Source organism: Hippopotamus amphibius, chromosome 5, assembly GCF_030028045.1.
Source record: "Hippopotamus amphibius kiboko isolate mHipAmp2 chromosome 5, mHipAmp2.hap2, whole genome shotgun sequence".
NCBI classification, from domain to species: Eukaryota; Metazoa; Chordata; class Mammalia; order Artiodactyla; family Hippopotamidae; genus Hippopotamus; species Hippopotamus amphibius.
Window position 1 is genome coordinate 101188811 of NC_080190.1, and position 21416 is coordinate 101210226.

Consider the following 21416-nt stretch of genomic DNA (forward strand, 5'->3'; position numbering starts at 1 on the left):
CACTCTAAACTTTAAAAATAGCTTCCTCTATGGCTTCTCTGCTCCAAGCCTCATTTCTTCAATGCCTCTTTCACAATAACAGAATCATCTTCCTAAAATATGTATCAGATCATCACCCCTCATTTTTCAAGGCAATAAGAGTTGAAAAATAAAAACAAACAAAAAAGAAAAAGTAGCACCTTTGAAATACTGTTTGGAGAGCCCTGATGTCACATCTTAACATCTCTATTACTTACTAGCTACGAGGACTTGGGTACTTGCAGCTTGAAATAGTAGCGCCCTTTCTGAAAAGACTTCCTTGATTGTTACTTAGAGAGACTTAGGTCAGAGCCCTAAATCAGGCCAGGCTTTTGACTCTCGTTCCCCAGTCCATGCTCCTGCTCTTGTCTGGGCTCCAGCCACACCTGAGATGACTTATCTTCAGATACACAATCTTTTCATGCCTCACTAGTACATATGTATTCCTTCAATCTGACACCCACTTGAAATACTGGTTCAAATTCTATTTTCTCTGTAAAATCTTTTAAAACCAGAACTAGTTATTTCATCTTTCAGACCCCTCCAACTGAATGTCCAAGTCTCTATTATAGCTGTTGCTTAATTCTGTTATCTTTTCACCCTTGGTGGACACATCTGCCTACTCCATTAAAATGTAAGTTCTTAGTGACTCAGAATTATGTTGTTTATGTTTTGACTAACAAGTGATGGGGTGACCAACTCATCCAGTGTGCTGAGAACTTTCCTGGTTTTAGCACAAAAAGACCTGATCCTGAGAAACCCTTTAGGGCAAACCAAGGTATATAGCCTCCTAATGTACAGCACAGTTCAAAGCCTGAAGAAAGGTTATAAAGCGTCACTGGGATAGTCCAGAACTTTGATTAGTTTTTATAAATGAATCTCTAAAGATTTCTTCACTGTGTGGTCCTTAACCTATGATTCTTGGTTGATGTTACTGTGAAGAATTGAATATTCCATTTCCTTGGTCATCCTATAAGGAGAAAATTTGATTATTTTAAAAGATTAAAATAATCTTTTACTTTAAGATTAAAATAACCTTAAAGTAAAATTAGTATTTTGAATATTAAAATATTATTTTAATCAGATGGCTAATCTCAAAAGATAGGAGAAATTGAAATGCTGCTGGAAAGTGTTGAGTAGGAGGGAAGAAAAATGAAACAATCCAAGCCTATATTGCATAGTCTCTTCATTAAAATGCTATTGGATTCATTCCTTTGTTTCACACCACTGTGTATAATTATAGTACACAAAACCTCCAGATTTTCCTGCTATTAGGCATTTAAAAATATCCATTTCAGATTTCCAAACAAGTTTCACATATACAGTAATTATATCACACGAATGTGCAATGCTTTGGTTATATTCATAATACCACCTTAAATTTAGACCATCTCTATTAGGGTTGACTTAATCATTTTCATAATGATGCCCTGGACATTTCCTAATAGGGCAGGAAGTAATCCTACTTGATGAGAGCTCACAGGTGCTAGACAGACACTTGACTGCAACATATTCTAAAAGAGAAATAAGAAAAATAGTTTCAGAACTATTGGACACCTGTCCTGCACACATACTTTTATTACCTTTTATTATGGTAACACATCTCTAGGCTCTGCAGAGCACAGCTGGATGCTGCCAGGGCTGGTAGGCCACACGACATGGTGGAACTAACCATGGACTGAGATTCAGAAGACCTAGCTTTTGGTACAGTTGAGCTCTCTGGTCTCTGACAAGGAGATAATGCTATCTGTGTACTTCACTGTGGTGAAAAACTCATACAGTTGAGGCATCATAATGCGAGATTTTAAATTAAGGGTGCACATCAGAATAACCTGGGTGCCTTCCAAAATACAGGTGGACCCCACTCCAAGGCCAACTAGATCAGCATCTCCTGGGATAGGGATCAGAAATATACTTCTTTTTTAAAGGCCCACAGATATTCCTGATTTACTTGCCTTTTTATAAATTATTGGACCCATATAAGACCATTAGTTTTCTAGAATGGACCTGAAATCAAATCCCTTCCAAATCTCTTAATAATGTTGTGACTTTGAAATATACATTAATACATTGAGCCTCAGTTTCTCTAGTTTGAAAATTGGAGTTATAAACACTCCTTTGAAGGGTTCTTGTGTAGAGATGTAGGTAAAACATCTAGGTCAGATGTCTGATAAGTAACCTAAATACCTGGGATCTGATAAGTAACCTAAATACCTGAAGATCATAAGACAAGAGGGAGTGTTGGAGACTGCCACTAATTGGAGAATGCAAGCCTCAACTAAACATATTTTTAAAAATTATTCTAAGGACTGACCTGATCAAACAAAATGTATCTGCAGGCATGGCATCTGGTTTTTACCCCTAACATACTGGCCAATAAATAACCAATTCTCAAGTACTATATGAAATATAAAATCCTGAATTGTCTGAGAGTATGTTTCTATATGCATGTGTAAGATGCTGGCAAATACAGGATGATATATTGGTTCAACAAATATTCAATGCCCATCATGTACTTGTGAGTCCAGATAGAGATACTAATTTGAAGAGCTTACAGCAGAGAAAGAGAGAGAGAGAGAGACAGAAGATAAATTAAAACATGTCCATTACTAACAACACTAATACTACCAAACCTACATTTCCACATCCAATTTTGTATTAACATTCTATCCAGGTATTAGTGACGATCTGTATTCTTATATACAGTTTTTAATAAACATTGCTAATGACTAGAAATATTTGGGATTTTAATTTTTTTTTTTAAGAAACAGAGTATATTTTAACTAGATCAACATGGTAGTTTGTTATAAAATAAGGCTTCCTTAACTAATACTGAGGCTCCTTCCTGGTTTAAGATTCTATAATTAGGAAACAGTAAATCATGGAATCATCTTGTAAGAGATACTGCTGACCAAATGACTCAGAGTCATCCTTAGAGCTAGAGCATCTCAATATATTTGGGGAAAATTTTCATCATGTGAGATTGTCTTGCAACCTAAAAAGTACAAAGGCTGGCAGCTTCCTGATTTAGTTAAAATTGGACTGTCCTCTGTCATCATTATAGGTCAGATTTTCTGAACTCACCTAAAATCTGAGCAAAATAATTCTACAAAGCCTACGGCTAACATTTATTTCTAATCATGACTCCTCCACTTTTTAGATTTGTGACTTGGGCAAGTTACTACACTTGCCCAAGTTTTCATTTTCTTACCCTTAGAATGGTGATGTTCAGGACTGAGTAAGACTTCTCATGAGGGTGAAATGAGAAGTAAAGCACTTAGCAGAGCCTTGGCATATAGTAATAGTGCATAAGTGGTGTCCATTATTCAGATCATCATTTTACTGTCACACAACTAGGGCCATCTTGTCTTGAAGCTTGGGAATCTTTAATGTCTTCATAATCATATGTGCCAGACACCTTTGCAAGAGCCTTCCCTGCTTGCAAAGCCTCTCTCGCAGGAGGCCCTTCAAGATTAGGTATAAACTCAGGTCTGACTCAGTCCAAAGCTCAAGTGCATTCTGCTTCACCCCAACTGTTATGGGGAGGAAAGAATCTTGGGAGCAAACCTGCCCTTATCTTTTATCTCTTTTACATTTGAGGTTTCTGCTTAAGATTTTTATTTTTAAGGAAGGGGCTTGCTGATAACCAACAAAACACACACACACACACACACACACACACACACACACACACACACACACACACAATACTCTAATGTGATAAAGGCCAACTTCCTTAACCTGCCACTCACTGAAGACGCCACAATCTGGCTGGAATTTACTTCTCTAGCCTCCCTTCCCTGTTTCCGCACAGCCAGCTCTAGCCAAAACTGACCTGTTATTCCTCAGGCAGGCAGCATCCTTCCCATCTTCATGCTTGCGCACCAGATGCTCAGCCTTCTCCCAAATCTACCCCATCTCCAGACTTGGTAACAATGTCGGCCCTGCTGGGAAAGCTTTCCAGAATTCTTCTCAAAGAAAGTGCCTGGGCTTCCGACTGAGTCAGAGCCACGTTCATATCAGATCTTCATTGCTGACTAGCTGTATACTGGTGGAATCTTTAAAAATGTCAGCATCTGGACTTCCTTGGTGGCGCATAAGTTAAGAATCTGCCTGCCAATGCAGGGAACCCGGGTTCAAGTCCTGGTCCGGGAAGATGCCACGTGCCATGGAGCAACTAAGCCTGTGTGTCACAACTCTTGAGCCTGCACTTTAGAGCCCACGAGCCACAACTACAGAGCCCACACACCACAACTATTGAAGCCCAAGCCTAGAGCCCATGCTCTGCAGCGAGAAGCCACTGTACTGAGAAGCCTGTGTGCCACAATGAAGAGTAGCCTCTGCTCGCCACAACTAGACAAAATCTGCGTGCAGTATTGAAGACCCAAAGCAGCCAAAAAAAAAAAAAAATCAGCATCTGTGTTTTGCTTATAAATAAAATCCTAGACTGCGGTGCTGATAGGAGGATGGACTGCACAAACAAGGAACACAGGCACGAACAACACGTCTCAGGGACGTCAACGGTCACTTCCTGCTGCACTTATGATCATTTCTTCCACTTGCTTATTTATGGAAATGATACAGAACCACTGGATCACTATCTGGGAAACACAGTTTGAGCTGGATCTCTAGTCTTGGTCCTTACACCAAAATAAATTTTAGATGAATCAAAGTTTTAAATGTAAAAAATGAAACATCATCATCAACAACAAAAGAATGCAACAAAAGACAGGTGAATTTATTGATGAAGTGGAGTGGAGAAAACCTTTCTAAGCAGGACACAATAATCAAAAGATTGTACAATGAAAAGACTGACAATTATAGTAATTTAAATTTTTCAGTGTTCCTACAGCAAAAAAATAAAAATAAAAATTAAATTATATCAAACTGAGAAAATAAATTTTCAATACATGTGATAAAAGGCTAACTTTCTTAATTTACAAAGAGCCCTTATATAGCAACAAAAAATGATGAATACTCCAATAAAAAAAAATAAAGTATTTGGTCAGGTAGCAAATACACATGACTAGTAAGTGTGAAAAGATGTTCCCTTTTGCTAGTAAAAAAAAAAAATTAAAGCAAAGAGAGAATAGCTCTTAACCTATTAGAAGGGCAAAAATTAAAAAGATGATATCTGATGTTGATAATGGTGTCCGGTCATATGCCTTCTCATGCACCAATGTGGGGGTGCAAATTGGTGCTACTTTTGTTGGGTTCAACTTAGCAAATTTTACTAAAATAAAAAAAGGGACATTCCTTTGACTTACTACTCACACTGCTAGAAATTTAACTTAGAAATAAATTCAAGACCTACACAGTAATAAGCTAATTGCACACCTTTTTGTAATTAAAGAAAAAAGTTAGTTATTTGTCAATAGATGCCTGATAAATTGAGTCATGATATATACCAAACATGGACTTCTACGCGGTGATTTAAAAAGTATGACATTGACGAGGATATTTCTAACAAATAGTGGGAAAAAACTGATTCCATTTGTATAAATTTGAAATGTGGGAGTAGGATGGGTTGAGTGTGTATCAATATACATATACAACATAAATTTTTTTTTTTAAGAAAAATAATAAGAAACTGAGAAGTGCTTACTCTTAGGGAGAGGAACTGAGTGGGGAAGGAGGGGACATGTGGAATAGAGGGATATTTTTATTTTATGCCTTTCTCAACCAGTCTAGGGCCTGGACCTAGTAATCATAACTTTGTATGTTACATCTAAATTGTATACACACGATAAACAGCTCATCTATTGAGGGCGTTCGTTCCCAGCTTGTCAGCTAAGACAACTAGAGAGGCCCAAAGTTTTGAGCAGTGGATATAATTTTTTAACTCAAGAAATACAATTTACTATCGTGTATAAGTTCAAACATTTTTTAGAAAGAAGAGCCTTCACACTGAAAGACTGGAAGCACTGGTGACAGAGAGGGGTGAAAATAAAACATGTAACTATGATGGGAGCTCCTTATGCTGTCGAAGGGGAATCAGGAAAGCGTAGGTGTGGCTTTAAGAACGATTTGTGATATGTCAACCCCACCCTTATAAGTGATCCAAAAACACTGCACAGTACCTACCTTCAAGCATCAGCAGTATTTATCATTTTTAGAATGAAAACTGAAAACCTTGCTTTACACGAGGCCATTGCCACCTACCTAATCATGTTTATAAATAAATGAAATCTATTTTCTAACAGTGAAAATGCAGCTCTGTAAGCTTATCAGTTGCTCGGATTTGAATGTATTCAAACTTACAAACACTAGAAGAGGCCTTAAGCCAGCCTAACACCCCACCTGTAACTGTTCGAGGTCCTTTATACCTTCACGCTGGGGAGAAGCACGCCCTTCTGCTATCACTTACGTCATGTACGTGAAAAAGGTGCTCAGGGGCTCCAGGGAATGATTCTGGAAATACTCAAATTCTCTGCATAGCTTTTTCCTCATCTCTGTGTCAATAATGGAAACAGTAAGAGGATTTGTTTGATTAGCCAAGAAGTTGCCATAATCGGTAGTCTGGAGATGAATTTTCAGATCTGAAATTAAAAGAAATCCCAAATTAGGTTAAATTTTGAACATGCACGAATAACCCTTCAAACACTGAATTTATGGTAACTTTATGATAAATGCATATTTAATTATTACTGTCTTATTAGACTGTAAGGTTTACATATGATTTAGACTTGAGGGTCAATCTCTAAAGCAGTAAAAATTTAACGTTAACACAGACAGTTTAGTGCAACTAACAATTTTTTTTAAAGCTCTTTATTGGAGTATAATTGCTTTACACTGTTGTGCCAGTTTTTGCTGTACAACAAAATGAATCAGCTATACATAGTTTTTAATTATCTAAAAAATCTAGAATTATTTAGCACACTTGAAAAGAACATTAAAAACCACCTGGTCCAGGGATTGCAAATTGGTTTTAACTGAACCAACTTAATTGTTTGAAATAGTGCTAAGAAAACTGTTTGAGAATACTAAGGCTCCAACCCAGCTTGATGGAAAAGGAAAGTTTATTACGAATATTTACCACGGGTATGGGAGGGCAGCCATCAATATCCTTTGATGACAGATGAAGAAACTGAGCCTCAGTGGGTCTAAATGGGTTTTGCATAGTAGTGGAGCTTAAACTAGGAGATAGGTCTCCTTACTCTTGAATTCCAACATCATTTCCACGGGACCATACTAGGTACCCTTTAAATACTTATGTTTTTGGTTGACAGACAATTTAATTGATTTCCGACTTCGTTTACTGTCACTTCACCCTGAACAAACCAATTGTTTTCCAGCCCCACACTTCTGTTAATACTGACCTCACTGCACTCTCTAGAATTGCCCCTCCTTTTCAGATTGCCCATTATAATGTACCCTTCAACATTAAAATAATAGTTACCAGCGACAGAGTGCTTACTGGGTATCAAGCATGTATTATCTAATTTACTACTTATGGCAGCCCTATGAGTTAGGAATGATGTTTACCCCCTTTTACAGATGAGAACTCTGAAGCTCAGAGAGGTTAATAACTTGTTCAAGATCACATTGAGAAACGGATTCAAAGCCAGCCTGCTACCTTAAAAATCTGTATTTTATTGCCAGTCAATCAATTCAGATTATCAATTGTTTTCTAAAGCCTTAATTCTGTCTGGTGAAATTATTTGATCTCACTCATATGAATTTCAAAGTACTTGGACAATACTTCTAGCACAGCTCCTGTCTCAGGATATTATGAAGTCTTAATATGTTAACTCCAAAGAGGCAGTTCCACTTTCCTACTATATCTTTTATCTTTTGGTTCCTGTGTGGTACCCAACACATAAGTGTTTTTAAATATCTGAATATCAAAAATGTCTTTGGCACCATCTAGAACACAACTGGAGCCAATACAGCATCCTGGAGCTTATTGTGTTTTTCATTCAAACATTTATCAAGCATCTATTATGTGCTGTTACCAGGGAGACCCAAAGATGAACAAGACATATTCCTCATCTTCAAGGAAACTCTAATGGGACTTCCCAGGTGGCACAGTGGTTAAGAATCCACCTGCCAATCAGGGGACATAGGTTCGATCCCTGGTCCGGGAAGATCCCACATGCTGCAGAGCACATGTGCGCCACAACCACTGAGCCTGTGCTCTAGAGCCCACGAGCCACAACTACTGAAGCCCAAGTGCCTAGAGCCCGTGCTCCACAACAAGAGAAGCCACCGCAATGAGAAGCCCGCGCACTGCAATGAAGAGTAACCCCTGCTCTCCGCAACTAGAAAAAGCCCGTGTGCAGCAATGAAGACCCAATGCAGCCAAAAATAAAAAATAAATACATAAATAGATAAATTTATTTTAAAAAAAAAGGAAACTCTGGTGGAGGTAGAGGCACAGCAAACAGATGATGCAAACAACAAAGTTCAATGATAAAGATAAAAACCTTGATTTATGGGAACACAGAAAATGAGAGCAAGATTCATTAGGGATGAGAGCAAAAAAGCCTAGGAGGGTTTCCAGAAGAAGGTTAAGCCAGAGATGAGCCTTAAGGTGCTATGTAAGAGTGCAAGGAAGGCATTCCATGAATTAGTATGGGCACAGTGAGCCCAAGAAACTCAAAGTAGTTCAGTGTTGTTGAAGCACTGAGTGGGAGAGAAGGAGAGGTGAGAAATGAAGCCAGAGAAATAAAGCAGGGGCTGTCCCCAGGAAGGCTTGGTGTGACATCCTTGATCCTAAGGATAACAGGGAGCCCCTGTGGGCTGTGAACTAATCACTCTGGTAGCTGCGGGGAGGGTGGATTTGCAGTTAGGCACTCACGTGGTTCTTGAGCCTCCGAGATTCCGCAGACAGGCATTCTTCCTCGGTGTCTGGAGTAGATCACGCGTCAGAAATACTCTTCATCTGACTGACTGCAGAATTTATTTGCTCAATTACCTATTTAATTAACTTAATTAAAAAAAATCATACTCCTTTGCCATGTCTTGTTTGGCTTTTATTTTGTTAGTTCGGATTTCTATATAATTTGACAGTTTCCATTCTCAGCACTGAGGAATATTTGCCAACAGAAGTGACACAAATGGTATTTCTTCCAAAACCATGACATATCACTCATATGACATATGTTTCTTTTAAGCAAAATAACTTCCAAACCTTTCAGCTGCCAGTGAGATTCTGAGATTAAATGTGTCAAGTGTTTCAGACCCTATAAACAATCTTGTAATCCTGTGCTCAGGGGAGAGACAGTTGAGATAGAAGGAGTCCTTGGGACTTCCCTGGTGGCAAAGTGGTTAAGAATCTGCCTGCCAATGCAGGGGACACAACTTCGATCCCTGGCCCAGGAAGATCCCTCATGCCACGAAAAAACTAAGCCTGTGTGCCACAACTACTGAGCCTGTGCTCTAGAGCCCACGAGCCACAACGACTGAGCCCACGTGCTGCAACTACTGAAGCCCATATGCCTAGAGCCTGTGCTCAGCAACCAGAGAAGCCACTGCACCACAACCAAGAGTAGCCCCCACTCACCGCAACTAGAGGAAGCCCCGCAAGCAGCAACAAAGACCCAGCACAGCCAAAAATAAATAAATAAATAAATAAATGAATAAATAAATAAATAAATAAATGAATAAATACAAATGCACCTACTCTTTTTTTTTTTTGGGGGGGGGGTACACCAGGTTCAATCATCTGTTTTTATACACATATCCCTGTATTCCCTCCCTTACTTGACTCCCCCCACCTCGAGTCCCCCCCACCCTCCCCGCCCCAGTCCTCTAAGGCATCTTCCATCCTCAAGTTGGACTCCCTTTGTTATACAACAACTTCCCACTGACTATTTTACAGTTGGTAGTATATATATGTCTGTGCTACTCTCTCGCTTTGTCTCAGTTTCCCCTTCACACCCCGCCCCCTCCCATACCTCGAGTTCTCCAGTCCATTCTCTGTATCTGCATCCTTGTTCTTGTCACTGAGTTCATCAGTACCATTTTTAGATTCCGTATATGTGAGTTAGCATACAATATTTGTCCTTCTCTTTCTGACTTACTTCACTCTGACTTACTTCACTCTGTAGTTCTATCCACCTCATTACATATAGCTCCATCTCATCCCTTTTTATAGCTGAGTAATATTCCATTGTATATATATGCCACATCTTCTGTATCCATTCATTTGTTGATGGGCATTTAGGTTGCTTCCATGTCCTGGCTATTGTAAAGAGTGCTGCAATAAACATGATGGTACGTGTTTCTTTTGGGATTATGGTTTTCTTTGGGTACATGCCCAGGAGTGGGATTACTGGATCATATAGTAGTTCTATTTGTAGTTTTTTAAGGAACCTCCAAATTGTTTTCCATAGTGGCTGTACCAACTTACAGTCCCACCAACAGTATAGGAGAGTTCCCTTTTCTCCACACCCTCTCCAACATTTGTGGTTTCCAGATTTTGTGATGATGGCCATTCTGATTGGTGTGAGGTGATACCTCATTGTGGCTTTGACTTGCATTTCTCTGATGATGAGTGATGTTGAGCATCTTTTCATGTGTGTGTTGGCCATCTGTGTCTTCTTTGGAGAAATGTCTATTTAGGTCTTCTGCCCATTTGTGGATTGGGTTATTTGCTTTTTTGGTAGTAAGCTGCATGAGCTGCTTGTATATTTTGGAGGTTAATCCTTTGTCCGTTGTTTCATAGGCAATTATTTTTTCCCATTCTGAGGGTTGCCTTCTTGTCTTGTTTATGGTTTCTTTCGCTGTGCAAAAGCTTTTAAGTTTCATGAGGTCCCATTGGTTTATTCTTGATTTTATTTCCATGATTCTAGGAGGTGGGTCCAAAACGATCTTGCTTTGATGGATGTCATAGAGTGTTCTGCCTATGTTTTCCTCTAAGACTTTTATCTTGTCTGGCCTTACATGTAGGTCTTTAATCCATTTGGAGTTTATTTTTGTGTATGGTGTTAGGAAGTGTTCTAATTTCATTCTTTTACATGTTGCTGTCCAATTTTCCCAGCACCACTTATTGAAGAGGCTGTCTTTTTTCCATTGTATAGTCGTGCCTCCTTTGTCAAAGAGAAGGTGCCCATATGTGTTTGGGCTTACTTCTGAGTTCTCTATTCTATTCCATTGATCGTCCTTTCTATTTTTGGGCCAGTACCATACTGTCTTGATCACTATGGCCTTGTAGTATAGTTTGAAGTCAGGAAGCCTGATTCCACCAACTCCATTTTTCCTTTTCAAGATTGCTTTGGCTATTCGGGGTCTTTTGCGTTTCCATACAAATCGTAAGATTTCTTGCTCTAGTTCTGTGAAAAATGCCATTGGTAATTTGATCGGGATTGCATTGAATCTCCTTTGGGTAGTACAGACATTTTCACGACACCTACTCTTAAAAAAAGAAAAAAAAAGAAAAGAAAAGGAGCCCTGTCTCCCCAGCCCCAGGACGATCCAAGGGACCCTTGCAATCAGATCCTAAGAAAATCTTAAGACCTGAAATATCTGCTGAGATATCATTACCTGCCAATAATAACAATAATGCTTATAGTTTTACAGTTTCTAAAATGGAATCACATATTTTTCCTCACATTTCCCCAAGTGCTTATCTAAATAGGTATGTGATGAATAGAGCTTTGCGGCCAAATACATTTGGAATAAACAGGCTTCTTAACTGTAGGAACTGAAAGCCTTTCATACATTAATTTGAATGATTTTTTTGGAAAGCGTATGGTACAGAACCTCCCAAGCTACTAGAAAACAACAGAGCCACCCACAGAGCACACGTTGGAAAATTACACTCTTTTTTTATCCAGAGTAGTGTGTCAAGTGGCATTTTTTTCTTGTTTTATTCAAATGAGGAACTGTGAGATCACTACCAACTAAATCAATTTTATAGTTCCCACAATAGCAAACAGGGAATAGATTCAGCTATTATAACAAATATCTTAGTATATCACCCAGAGGAGCGTATGTGCAATGTGCCTGCCTTTGTGTACACAGGACCATAAAGTAAAAATGCATCTACTGCGGGTTGTAGTCACTGGGTTCAGGGAATTATCTAAGATCTCTTGGCCAGTGAGGCAAAGACAACTATCTGGTGGTTATCTCTTCTTTATCAATTTGTTGGATAGATCATTGTTTTTTTTCCTGTGCAGCTTCCTATTGGGACTCTATAAAAATGAATGTCCAAACCTTTCACACTCTAGGTAGGTTAGGCCAAGGAAGCACCTTCAGAGGTACCTGTAAAGGGTAGTATCTCTGAGCAGCCCCCCTTCCTCTTCCCCACACTCTGTTGGTGCTGAACTTATGAAAGTTATCTTACCTTTCTGAACTCAGTTTCTTCATCTACAAAATAGGTATAGAATCTATGCTTTTGGGTTGTTGCGGGGATGTAGGTGAAGAGCCTTTTTCCCCCTCACTTGTACGCATCTGCTTCCAAAATAATTTGATTCAGTTGGCTAAGACTTTGAATTTTATTCTCTAAACCAGAATTTTCTTAAATAATACGTTGGAATCTACTATCATATCTTATGATTACTCAGACATTAATAAATCTATCAGGATCTATTAAAACCAGGGGCTTCTTCCTCCATTTTTGCTAATGTACTGCCATTCTCATGGTGATAAGACTTCAAGTCCTGTTTGATGCTTTTAACTCCACATCCCCTGCATTATTCCTTAATATCTTCCTGGACTTCCTCTCCTTATATCCCCAGTTTAGAATGACCATATCATTAACCTAGATCACTGTGGCAATCTCTTAATAGATTCTCCCAGGCTTGTTTCTCTTCATGTACTCCATGCCTCAAAATTTAAGCTTTCCTAAGAAATATTTTGATCTTATAATGATCCTATAAGTAGTTTGGAGCTACTGAGTTTTAGGCAGATTAAGAGCAACTTGCATAATATCTGTAGAGTATTTTACCACTGACAGGATGATTTTAATATACATTACCTCTCAACCTTAACAATAATCCCCATTTCACAGATGAAGACACCGACACTCAGAGAAATAACTTGTTCGTGTTTTCTATGCTTACAAGTATTTGACTGAAAATTCAAACATGTCTCTTTCCTCATTCAATATTTTGAAATTCCATAATTAGACTTTCAAGGGCCTTCAAAAACTTTCCCAGCCTAAATTCTTGCCTTATTCTCCAGGTATGCTAGTATTGCAGTCAAAATGCTTTACTACTCCCTCAACCATATGCTTTTATTGTTTTTTATCTATAGTTCATTAATTCTCCCCAAGAGCCTAGAATGTCTTGCCATCTCAACTCCCCTCCCCCCACCTCCCATTCCCCATCTCATTGGCATTTTCCCAACTTACTGTCTTTCAAGATTTGATTCACTTTCAAATATATTTTCTATCTATAGGTTTAAATTCTTCTTATATTTTTAATTGTTTTTATTTATTTACAGAATGAATATTTCCAAAAGAAACCAGTGCTCTTTGAAGGCAAACAGAATCAACTGCTTAGAATCATATCCAAAACACCATTAACCATAACCAAGAAATGGAAGGGTTATTTTAGGAATTCAAAAGTCCAGCAGAAGAGGGTAAATTAATTCTTGTTATATATATTGCAGTTCAGGGAGTGTTCTTATGACTTCCCAGGAATTCTTATGATTTACAGTTTACAAAACATCTTCAGAAATTTCTATTTCCCTTGGTAACTGGGAGTAAGGCCAGGAAGATACCATCTAAATATCAGATAAGAAAGCACCATGACTAACAGTTAAGCAGCTGGCTTAACATCCCAGAGCCAGAAAGTAGAAGAGCCAGGACTTAAATATGCAGGCATTTCTAATGTGTATTTTCAGATACTTACTATGTGCAAAACACAGCCTTAGGCTAGAGCCACTAGGAGACAAAAAAGTATAAGGTGTGGTTTCTACCCTTAAAAAAGAGTGTTCTTTAAAAAAATTTAGTTTGATGGAGGTATAACCAACAAATAAAATGGTAAGATCTTTAAAGTGTGCATTGGGGTGATTTGATAAACATTTACATTGTGAAAGGATTCTCCCTCCTAGTTAATTAACACTTCTATCACCAGACATGTTTATAGTTTCTGCCCTTAAAGCTTACAGTTTAGGAGAGGATAGATTCATTTATTCATTCAGTTAACTGTGATAATTCAGGGGAGTAGATAGATAAACAAGACAAATGTCCTGCCCCAGGGTGACATACTTATGCAAATATGACAGATGCTACACAGAATTAGGCCCATTACAAGGTACAAGAGAGCACAAAATTGAGACTTGTCAATTCTGTCCTTATAGGGATACAGTAGAAAAGGGTTTATAGAGAAAGTGACTCTGAAGTGGAGACTTTGAAGAGGAATGGGCATTCCCAGGCAAGTGGGACAGAGGATGGAATTTGTGGCTGAAGAATAACTGTCAAAAGGCAGAAGGGTTCTGAGGAAATGCTTACCAGGTAGAGATAGGACAGACTGCTCCAGCCTTTAAACTGAGTGAAGCTTATCTTGCCTGATGAAGGTATTTTTGAACAGAAAAGTGACAGTAGTGGTATGCATTTTGTGTGTGTGTGTGATATGCATTTTTAATACAAGGCAGAGAAAATAAGTACTATAATTACAGGTACAAATAATATCTAGAGGAGCTTGGTGAAAGCCCTTTGAAATAAGAGTCTTCGTTCCATATGATTTTTTTAAAATATAAAATAGGTAAACAGTGAAAGGTCTCCTATTTGTCATCTACCTATCCACCACCCCCACCACTCATTACTAGCCCCAGTAATTACTATTTTTAGTTGCATTTGAACCCTTTCAGTTTCTTTGTATCGAGACAATCATATAGAAGATATATTTTAAGTGTACTTGCATTTTTCAGTAAAGAGTATCTATATGTTACACAGTTCTTCCCCTTGCTTTCCTCACCTAATACATCTCAGCTATCTTTCCATATCAGTCCTCTGAGAGTGTGTCCTCATGCTTTTTCATTTTTTTTTCTTTTCTTTCTTTCCTTTTTTCTTTTTTTGTAGCCGTATAATATTCTACTACATGACTGTTCTGTAATTTATTTACACTAGTTCTCTGCCAATGGACATTTGATTTATTTTTCATTTTCTGCTATTCCCAATAATGCTGCATGAAGTCCCAGATCAAGTGTACGTGCCTTTGGAATTTTGAGGCCCAACTGCTCTCATTAAGGGGTTCTTATTTTTTCAATATTCTCTAGAATGGGAGCCCTTTTAGGGCAGGAACTATATCTTTTCCATCTTTACTTTCTCAGCTCTAACTAGAAAGTGCTCAGTATATGAATTAATTCCCACGTGAAGGTACAGTTGTGAAAGAATGAAGATCATGTCCCTTGAAAAGGAAGTAATTGTTCATGAGCTATAATCAGCTCCTCTCATTCTCTTCCCAAAAACAATGGCAGAGAGGATGCGGTAAAGGCTGGGTCCAGAGTGCTCTCACCCTACCTGGAGAGCCAGGGATCTCTTTCACTATATATTTTAGAAAATGCTATTTCTTACTAAATTCTAAAGCTCTGAAATATTAACGTTACCAACTTTGTCTTTTTTTTTTTTTTGGAAGAGGAAAGAATACTTATAACAGTCTTGTTTGTAATTAAAAAAAAATCTGATATAAATAGCAGTGTTGCCATGAAAAGACACGGAGAAGCCTCAAATGTATATGACCAAGTGAAAGAAGCCAGTCTGTATGATTCCAACTACTTGACATTCTGGAAAAGGCCAAACTAGGGAAACAGTAAAATGACAGTGGTTGCCGTGGTGGGGGTCAGCGAGAGGGAGAAAAGTCAGAGCACAGAGGAATTTTAGGGCAGTGAAAAATATTCTGTATAAATACAATAATGGTGGATACATGTTATACAATTGTCTAAACCCACAGAATGTACAGCACCAAGAGTGACTGCAATGTAAACTCAGGACTCTAGGTGATTACAATACATCAGTATAGGTTCACTGATTATAACAAACGTATCACTCTGGAGGGGGATGTTGATGGGGGGGAGATTATGCATATGTGGGAGTAGGGATTATATAGGAAATCTCTATTTTCTCCTTAATTTTGTTGTGAACCTACACAATTAAAAAGTTTTAATTAAACAAAATAGCAGTGTTAATTCCTCTCAAGACTATTTTATGTGCCTTTAACATTATTATTTTGGTTCAAGTTAATTTTAAAGAATTTTTTAAAAACTTACTTTTTAAGAATTTTCTATGTGAATATAGCCTCCGAGCAGTACCAGTGATACAGGCCTTGTGAACTGGCTTCCACTCCCGTCCCCGGGAAGGACTGAGTCACAGAGGGTCCCCGTGACTGGCTCAGGTTACTTAGTCAGGGTCAGGCCTTGGAGCGGATGAGTATTTCTGACCACACTGACACAATCATAAATACTAGGATTTTTCAAAGCGTTTCTGGTCAATTTTCATATTTCTCTCTTCCACATTTACCTGATACCTTATGTGTTCCTGGTAAGTGGTTCTAAAACAATTTGTTGATATCAGGACACTTTTCTCTTAAAGATTAGAGGACCTTAAAAGACTAAAGGCAAATTTAATCTTCGCCAAGTTAGCTTTGCTTTACAGAAAGTGTCTGCTTCAGCAGATAGTACTATCCTGACACTGTTTCACCTACTCTTCTTTACCCATAATTTGTATGGTGCATATTATGTGCAAAAGTAAACAGAAATCCTAAAGTCCTTAACTTCTGTCCCAAAGAGTGTCCTTGTTTCTTCTCTTCATGTCTTAAGACAGCTCAGAAGGTGGCTGGGTTTCTCTCTACATTCACATGTGTAACAGTTTCCTTGCTTTTCACAAGTGATTTATTTCCTAACACCCTATACAATAAACAGGCAGGGCAGACCTTATTATTTTCTATATCAAAATGGAGCTCTGAGCAACATGGACCTATTCATGGATCTTCCATTCACATGCAGGAGGCAGACATTTTAGTGGAAAAACAGATGCAGATGTCTGCATACCTCACCCCAACAAGGCGGATAGATTAGTCACAGCCACGCTAAGCCTCAACTGTTAAGGGAGGACATTGAACACTTACTTTACTTAGATTGATTTTCTCAGCAGTCATTATAGTTTAGAGTTTGATGGCTCATATTTGATATTTTCAGGAGTCTCCAAACAGACTGGCAACAGATTCAAACACAGTTGTGAAAGAAATGGTTGAAAAAAAAATTATTGGGAGGAAAGAAAGGTAGAAACCATGAGATACAATGACAATAAAGCAATGGTGTACATAGGAGGGTTTCTTACTCAGGTGCAGGATGACTGCAGGTGGTCCATGACCCCCTGATGTTATATGGAAAATTCTATATGTCTGCACCTGTGTGTATCTTTCTAAGAAGTTCATTTTTCAGGTCTTCAAAAGTGTCTGAAACCTTTCCTTCTCCCTCAAACTGAACTGAAGCTGAGGGTGGTTTCTCTGTGAATTCTTTAGTGAGCTGGCTAAACCTTGCTTTGTATTACGAAGACATTTTATGTATTGTTTGTGTTTAAATTTTCATTTCTCAGCCCATTTCAAAGTTTGACTGAAAACTATTTAGAGTTCATTCAAATGGCTTCTCTCAGAAGCATTCATTCTGCCCTGTGTTCATTAATTTTTCTAGTTCAATTTATGCTGATTTTCTATATATAATTAACATTTTCCAGGCACCAAACTCCTAATTAAATATGCTGAAGTGATTTAGGGTTTGGGATTATATTTGTAATTATTTGTAGCCAACAGAATTAGTTATCACCTACAAGATTTGTGTAGCTGTTTCCATCATTAATAAAAGGAGATGGTTTCCCTCAACTTGGGCAGTTCTGCCTTAACTCTGGCTTTAACTGGTCAGAATCATAAACAAATGACCTCAGGACCCTCAGCCCTACTTGAGAAGCCTGCAAAGTCACCTTCCGGTTTTTTGTTTTGTTTTTGCTTTCTAATATTCTTCCTGGCAGTCCTGATCCTTACTGCCTTTTTGCTTTTTCTAGAATAATCTAGAAATTTTAAAGCACCTTATTATTGACTATTATATTGATTTTATAAGCATGTTTCAAAATAAGTGAATGTAGCTGTTTTTAATAATGAAAATACTATATTATAGATGTGAAATTTTTGGTAAGTCTTTGAAAATACTGTAGCTTAAAGATAATTTCCAGAAAGGCAGGCAAATGAGGAGGTATGAGTCAGAGGGTATCAAGTGTTTGTTATACAAGATGAATAAGTCCTTGAGATCTACTGTAGGGCATAGAGCCTATAGTTTAAACACATACACACACACACACACACATACACACTAATAGAGGGCAGGAGGAAACCTCTGCAGGTGATGGATGGGTTTATGGCATAGATTGTGGTGATTCCCAGGTGTATACTTATCTCCAAACTCAGCTGTACACATTAAATATGTACAGCTTTTTGTATGTCAATCAAACCTCATAAACTGATTAAAAAAAAGAATTTCCATTTATAGAGTGCTTCACAGTTCTTAACACATTCTTTTGTGTACTGCCTTATTTATTTCTCCAAACAACTCAGCAAAGCAGGCGTTACCATCAAGTTTTACAAATAAGGAATCAGGCTCAGAGGCTTTGAGCCCCAGGTCACCTACCTACACCTGGCAGAGGTCAAAGTCAGGACTTTTGAATCTAGGATGGCCTCACCACATGCTATGTCTCTTGATTTTTTTCTTAAGCTCCATTAAAGACAAACCTCAAATATACATACTCTCATATTAATAGATACTGAGAAATGAGATAGAATAAAATTCTCTAGACCAAAGTTTAGGGGTTTTTTTGTTTTGTTTTGTTTTGTTTTTTTGGCAGTGGACCCCTGGACAGTTTGGTGAAATCCTTCTCCAAATAATATTTATAAATATGTAGAATGAAAATACACAGCATTACAAAGGAAACCAAATATATTAAAATATAGTTATTAAGATATTTTAAAGTTTGTAGTAACGTGCTTCTTTATTGACATTAAATATCAAGGATGAGTGCAATATCTAGTATAATTTTGAAATAGTGAAAACATAAATGGTATTTCAAGGTATCTGCAAGAACTGTATGAGGATATGAACACTGAATTTTTATTGGTGACAAAGTACTAACCGCCGTGATTTCTTGCCTACATTCATAATGAAAGGAAATGCTAAATTTCACTTAGAGAAAATTGAAAACAAAAAAGTAATTTTTTTTTCCTTGTCCAAGTTTTTGGACCCCTGAAGTCTGAACCCTGGGCATAAGAACCCACTCTGGACTCCCAGGCCATGGGAATGCAGTCCCTGGTCCGTGCAGGCGGCATCAATCCCTTTTTTTTTTTGTCTTTTTAAACGGCGAGAAGAGCAGCACTTACCTTCTAAGGTCTCACACTGGACCAGGTTGATGTAGTCCTGCTGGGTCAGGAGGCCGGCCTTGCACCCTCGCACCAGGCCCTCCAGGTAGCCATGGTCCGCATTGAAGTACAGCTCGGCGGCCTCAAGCATCGGGGATGCGGTCGCGGCCGAGGGAGGCTGAAAGAGCTCTGCGTCCCGGGCAGCCCCGAGGACGTGCACCCGTCTAGAAAGAGTGCTAGCAGGTCTCAGGAGCTACCGGGAAGCGATGTCTCAGCTGATAGTCGGGGTTTCGTGGTGACTAGTTTCCTCCGCTTTCAGTGGCTTTCAACACAGGCTGCACAGCCCTGTTTTTATATCAACAGTGAATCAGCTAGATAACCCGAGTGAACCCGGGAGCAAACCCCTGCTGGGAGAGGAGGGTTGTGAGAGGGAGGGTCAGGGCTCTGCTCTTTCCCTGCCAGAGCAACTGGCCCCTTCCCAGCTTTGCTATTGAAACCCTTGCTACACCTGAATGTGGTGAAAACATTCCTCCCCCATCTGAGCTTCTGAGCTTTCAACTGTAAATTACACGTGTCCTAAATGTCTTGAGGACTAGTAATAAGAAGAAATAGAGGGCTTAAAAATTAACATGTAAATAGATCAAATATGAGCAGGCAATTTGGAGAACCCTGAGAAGCTAGTTCAGCAGCACGGTGTTTGAAAACAAGTGGCTAGTAATGCCTTAACCTGGTCAAAGACTTGTAGCTGCTTCCCTCCCTGCCCCCAGTCTTGGGGCAGAGACCAGAAAACAGTCCTGGAAGCAGATACACAGTGTTGTGATCCTATAATAATAAGCTGCTACCTTCGCAAAATTTGACCCTTTACAAGGCGCTCTTCATTCTCTTTTTCCCATTTGGATCTCAGGATAGTCAGACGAGTATCTGGACTCAAATATTACTCAAATCACAAATGAGGAACCATCTCTCAGAAGTAGGGAGGCAGCTCAAAACTCACAGCTTAATTAAGCCAGGGCATAATTGTTGTTTCATGCTCCAAAAAGGAATGCTGGTTCTCCCTTGCACTTAGCTCAAAAACTGTATCAAATATCCTGAACGTTTTGTTACATATGTAGTATTTCACTTTCATATATATTGTGTCAAATTCTTAATTGAAGTTAAAATGCCAGAAATTCTCCAGTCTCTTCTCAGTGTTTCCAAGACTGCAAGCCACCTGGCAGAGCACCTGGTTCCCTTACCCTGCTGTCCTCCATCTGGGGCCCCTTCCCAATAACATCTCTTGCTTTGTCAGCACATGTCTCCTCGAACAATTCATTTCACAGTGTTAGGCAAGAGACCACTCTCCAGCCCTGGTAGGGGGTCTCCTGTCCAGTAACAGTTACATCGTGAATTGCAAAAAATTTGAAGAAATAGTCTTTCAGCATTCAAAAGCCATTGTCTGAGTCAGCAAGGAAGCCACTCATATTACATATGTCTTCATTGTTTCATTTTTGTCCTACTCATTTATGTAAATAAAAATATCAACCGACAGTCAATGGAACTGCACTTGTTTGTCAATCGCAACCATAGTTTGGTTACAGATACTAGAGGTGAACAAAGATCAATGAAAATATACTGTGAAAATCAATGGACTATATGGAATTTATAAGAAAGTATCATTTTATTGTTATTTGTAAATTGGGTGACATATCCTTTATATCTTAAAATTTATAATAAACATATATACATATTTTAGAGGGAGAGCCAGTTGTTAAACATTTAGAGCACAACACGAAGTCTTCATAGTTTTGCCAAGAACTAGCCCTGAATGTCAACGTGCTCAAAAAAGAATGGATTTTGTGTGAGAACTTCAGTTTGCCATATTTTATATTTATAAGCAAAGTTCCAACATTTCTTTAAAATGATAGAGAGCTACTTTTTTAAAAAAAATAAATTAATTTATTTTATTTTTATTGGCTGCATTTGGTCTTCGTTGCTGTGTGAGAGATCGTTCTAGTTGCAACGAGCAGGGGCTACTCTTCGTTGTGGTGTATGGGCTTCTCATTGAGGTGGCTACTCTTGTTGCTGAGTACAGCCTCTAGGCATGTGGACTTCAATAGTTGCGGCACATTG

The 21416-nt window shown here is 38.5% G+C and overlaps 1 protein-coding gene across 1 annotated transcript in view; it reads right to left on the minus strand.

The window, feature by feature from the left end:
• ATP6V0D2 (ATPase H+ transporting V0 subunit d2) overlaps positions 1 to 19910 on the minus strand; it is a 48209-nt gene extending 28299 nt beyond the window's left edge. The window contains exons 1-2 of the mRNA XM_057736132.1: positions 19329 to 19910; positions 6386 to 6557 (exon numbers count right to left, since the gene is read on the minus strand). Of these exons, the coding sequence (XP_057592115.1) occupies positions 6386 to 6557; positions 19329 to 19458 (302 nt within the window). The 5' untranslated portion in view covers positions 19459 to 19910. The remainder of the gene's footprint in view (positions 1 to 6385; positions 6558 to 19328) is intronic.
• Positions 19911 to 21416: the final 1506 nt, after the last annotated feature.